Source organism: Dermacentor variabilis, chromosome 3 (genome assembly GCF_050947875.1).
Source record: "Dermacentor variabilis isolate Ectoservices chromosome 3, ASM5094787v1, whole genome shotgun sequence".
NCBI classification, from domain to species: domain Eukaryota; kingdom Metazoa; phylum Arthropoda; class Arachnida; order Ixodida; family Ixodidae; genus Dermacentor; species Dermacentor variabilis.
The window spans coordinates 195,926,788-195,931,824 of record NC_134570.1 but is presented as its reverse complement, the minus strand read 5'-3'; the positions used below and the strand labels follow the sequence as shown (position 1 = coordinate 195,931,824).

The window sequence follows — 5,037 nt, the reverse complement described above, 5'->3', positions numbered from 1 at the left end:
AGAGGGAAATAGAAGTTATTTGAAAAAAAAGAACTTCCGAAACTTCCCAAAAAAGAAAAGTAAGACAAAAGACAAGCGCACGTGGTGCCATACCTACAAAACTTGTCACACAGTCTGAAGAAAATTTCCAATAGATATAATATTAATTTGGTTTTCAGTGCTCCGTGTAAGTTGTCCTCGATATGTAATCGCATGAACTAGCGCGAAAGGCACCTGTGCACCACAAATTATAAAACTCGTTTCACTGAGTGCAGGCGCAACGTTATCTATCAGATACCGCTCAGCTGTGGAAAATCTTATATAGGTCAAACGTGACAGTGCTTCAATGAAAGAGCTCGTCAGCACAGCAGTAACATAAAGAATGGCTCTGGGAGTCATTTAGCCGGACACTGGAACAAGTGTCACTCCACCCGCATATTTGAAAAGACAAAATTCATAGGGAAAGGAAGAGGTAAGAGGGAAAGGGAAATAGTAGAAGCCTTTCACATTAGAAAGGAAGGAGATAAATGTGTAAGCACTCCCTCTCTTTCCTTGTCGGGAAAAGAAATCACATTTTTAGAAGAAAGATTATAACGTTATTGATTTGAAGATGTTTTTGCAACTGATGTCCGCGTGCCTATGCTGAAAAAAGTTATATATGTGCCGTTAATTTAAAATAAACTTCCAGTTGGCAGTCAGCGCTTGTCTGTGGTATTTGTTTCCTTGTGTCCTCGTCTTTTTCGCGCTGTTTAACCCCAGTTCTATGTGAGAGCGCGTTACTTATGCAAAAAGAAGAAGCTTGAATGAAAAGACGAAGAAGTTTATAGCAGACAGTGATATTCACTCTCTATATTATCGACTACAAAACTACCTCAACGCCATAGAAACCTGGTTAAACAAAATTCGCCTTTCACTTAACGTTAGAAAATCGTCGATATTCGTTTTCCCTCTTAACAATCCCGTTAATATATCGATATCCTATCGCCTTGAGACTATACCTCAAGTGGCGTCGGTGAAATACTTAGGTGTAGTATATGACGGTTCCCTCAACTGGCTCGGCCATATTGACCATATCGTTAAAAAAGGAGTACGAGCAGTTAGTATGCTACGTAAGCTGTGCAATAGTCGGTCCGGAATGCGGAGAGATCCACTTTTAATGATATACAAGATGTATGTGCGGCCCATTTTAGAATTTGGATGTGTTTTATTTTCTGGTGCCCCAGCTTATAAATTACGTCCCCTTGTTCTACTTGAGCGGGAAGCCATACGACTGTGTTGCGGATTACCGAAATATGTTGCCAATAACATATTACACCAAGAAGTCAGGTTGCCTTCAATATTGTGTAGATTTCGGTTACTGACGGTGCAAACAGTCTTGAAATTGTATGAATCCCCTATTAGAAGATTGAAATACATATTCATTTCTCAGCCTGCACTTTTCTTCGGAGTACACTGGCATCGTTTTGATACACCACAGGTCGTCTTCGTACAAACATTGATAAATCCCTTAAATGTACGTCTCTGGGAGGTACCGCCTATTTGTGATCTGCGAGAGAACCTAGAAATTATATTTGATGACATCTACCCAAATAATGCAAAACATCTCCCTTATAATATATTAAACGGCTTATTACAGGATCATTTATTGAGTTTAGCTATAAGTACGGTCATTGCGACAGACGCCTCACAGTGTGAAGAAAAATCTAGAATTGGCATTTTCTCTCCCTCTCTAAACTGGTCATTTGCAATCAGGATTCCGGACTTTTATTCCGTATTTTTGGCTGAATTTCTGGCTGTAGTCCTAGCCTTACGCAAACTAAATCTGTCAACATCGGCGGTAGTAATTATAACAGATTCTTTATCCTTATGTTCCTCGCTCACAGCAAATGGTGTCACTAACCTTTTACGTACATTTCATTTTCTAGTGCCTGCCCACATAAATTTAATTAGATTGCTTTGGGTGCCTGGACATAAAGGATTAGTCATGAATGAAATGGCTGACAGTCTCGCGAGAGCGGCCCTCAGTGGCCCTGTATTACCATTACTTCCTACAGTAGCTTACCTGACGACTACTAGATTCAGGAGATATACAATTACTCAAGACTTCTTGAACCCAGCTGTAGCAAATTTTTCAGAATATCGACACCTCCTATTCCCTTGGCCTAAAAATTCCTTTCACACCAGAAAAACTGAAGTCATCTTTACCCAATTACGTTGTCGAATACCAAAATTAAACTTCTATCGTCACAGAGCAGGTCTGGTGCCCTCCCCTCTGTGCCCAGTCTGTGGAGAAGATGAAACAATAGATCATTTTTTCATATTCTGCCGCCGTTTCACTTCTTTAAGAAAAAATCTAGAATCAAGATATACACAGCTTGGTTTGAGCTTTTCAATTATAAATATCCTTTCTCTAGGAGCCTCCTCTCTTGGACAGTGCCACAGGGATATTTGCTCAACCGTGGAGGATTTTATATTTGCTACAAAGAGATTGTCTTGAATATTTAAACATTTTATTTTTGTTCATTTCCTCCAGTTAGCTTTACCATTTTCAGTTTTTTAATAAAGATAGCCTAATTTCATCCAAATCTTGGCCAATCCCCCACAGTGGGTGTGCGCCATCGCATAAGGAATACCATACCATACCATACCATGAACCGATAAAATTAACTCGTCCGCAGCAATGAGACGCTCGAGCAGGGCGTGGTTCTGCATCCTTGTTTTCCGTGGCCTCCTGATTTCGATAACTCCTCTATGGGTTCGGGGGTCGTGTCAGCCACAGCAACTGCTACTTAGTCATCACTAAAGTTTTTGAGCAGGGGCGTGCGAATATTCGAAATGTGAAAAGTGAATGAAATAGTATTAAACAATTTATTTCTATTCAATTCGAGAACCTACCGTTCGTAATTATCCGATGCCCATTTCCATTCCAGGATGGCGAATAAACAACAATTACTGTTGTCTCAATGCGTAAAAGCCGGATAGCAGCGAGAACTCTTGCGAATTATTTTGCTGCGAATGAGATTACGTGCGTCTCCCAAAGCGAAAATAAGTCAATTTTTTGTGCCACGCTCAGTCTATTAACCTTATTCTTTTACTTCATTTGAAAATCGGAAAATATTAAGCAATTCAAGCGGAATTCAAAGGTTGTCTTTTCTTTCGAATATTCGTGTTCGACTTAAATTCGAAATGGTACTGGTATTGCTCCTCGCCAGGACTGCATACTTAGCTCGGTGGCACACAACTTGTGAGTATAGCAGGTCTGCTGCTTCACTAATGCTTAGCACTTAGCTACAGTTTTCGCTGCCACTGCCATGCGCACACATTTAGGCTGGTCGGAACCTTCGTTTGTTCAATTAGTCAGCCTACATGCGTCAGACGCAAAGAGTATCGCTGGCAACGTTGGAAAGCGCGCTTCAGAGATTAGAAGCAGCTCTCTGTCGACCTTCTATGTCAAACATCTCAAGAAATCAAGACATTATCCCCCCATCTATACAGTACCGCACGTAAATGTGTTCCGGTAACTGCGATTTGTGTGCTAATGCTTGTTTTGACGCCTTGTTTTTTAACTACTTTGCCAGCATGATGCGACTAATGTGCCGACAGAGGGTGTTATAGCAGGCACGAGGTGTATTCACTCTTTATAAATCTTGTTTTGCAGACGAAGCTATTTGCCTTGCTTGCCGTACTGGCCGTGTCCGTGTTCTCCCCAGTGGCAGCAGGCGGGAAACTTGGCTACGGCGGCGCTGGCTACGGAGGCCTAGGATATGGTGGCCTCGGCTACGGAGGTCTCGGCTACGGAGGCCTCGGCTATGGAGGTCTTGGATATGGTGGCCTAGGTGGTGGCTTAGGCGGCGTCGGTGGCGGCCTCGGTGGCGTCGGTGGTGTAGGCGGTGTAGGCGTCGGCAGCAGTGTTGCTCTTCTTAGCGGCGGGCCTGCTTTTGCCAAAGCCGTGGCGGGACCAGCTTTCATTGTGAGGACGGTACACCACGTCAACAAAGTCAGTGGTGGAGGAGCCCTTGTAGCCCACTCTGGCCTCGGAAGCGGATATGGTGGCGGCTACGGAGGATACGGAGGCGGCTATGGTGGATATGGCGGCGGCTACGGAGGATACGGAGGCGGCTATGGTGGATATGGTGGCGGCTATGGTGGATATGGTGGCGGCTACGGAGGATATGGAGGCGGCTACGGTGGATATGGTGGTGGCTATGGTGGCTACAAAGGTGGTTACAAAGGATAATTTTTGGATCGTTCACTTGCTATTGTGAATGTCTAACTAATGCAAAAGGCGAAATTAGATGCATAGATGTGTCCCCGCCACAACGAAGATGCATTAACAGACGATCGAATTACTTACCGCCTATTGTATGAAGTATGAAGTTTGAAAAGTGGTGCCAGTTTCCTTCTCTCGCGCATTCACAGCTCAAGAATGCTGCAGAAGATTTGAAATTGGCCTGTATAGAAGAAGGCGGAAACTACACACGACAAATAGCTGTGATACATGAAGCGATGACACCACTGCGGCACTTCTCAATCGCCATTTGTAAAAGTACAAAATAAAAGAGGTTTCGCACCAGACAATGATATTTAGTCTTCCTTACACTTAGGAGCCTAAGGCATACTTCCAGCAAAGTGCAGTGCAGCATGACGCAGTGCGTCGTTGTGAATATTCCTTCGGAAAAAAAGTGCTTTCCTTTGGATAAAAAGAGAGGGTCTCAGTGCAAGGCCGCACGGATGCATAACATTCACAAATAAAGAGATGGAGACGACTGTGCAAATCACCATAGGACTAACCTGTTGGATTCAAAGTAAAGCATCAGACATCCGGTAATTTTCTCCACACGTCTCTGCCAAGAATAAACAGCAAGATCGTGCGTACGAAAAACGGTACAGAGAAAGCGATGCTATGTGACAATATGATGAAGCTCATGTAACCTATTTAAGCGTAAGGTATGCGTCAATATTACAAAATGTAGGTGCCAAAAGCAAACGTCAGGGTTTTCCGCGCATATGACCAGAGCATCCATTGTCGACGCACATAGCACAGCTCTCTATACTGGA

The 5,037-nt window shown here is 43.4% G+C and overlaps 1 protein-coding gene across 1 annotated transcript; it reads left to right on the top strand.

Annotated features, from left to right (window-relative positions):
- The first annotated feature begins 3,165 nt into the window (after positions 1–3,165).
- On the top strand, positions 3,166–4,216 carry LOC142574978 (uncharacterized). Its single transcript, XM_075683955.1, has 3 exons — positions 3,166–3,174; positions 3,638–3,794; positions 3,828–4,216. The coding sequence occupies exons 1-3, from the start codon at positions 3,166–3,168 to the stop codon at positions 4,214–4,216; spliced, it is 555 nt and encodes a 184-aa protein (XP_075540070.1).
- The last annotated feature ends 821 nt before the right edge of the window (positions 4,217–5,037 follow it).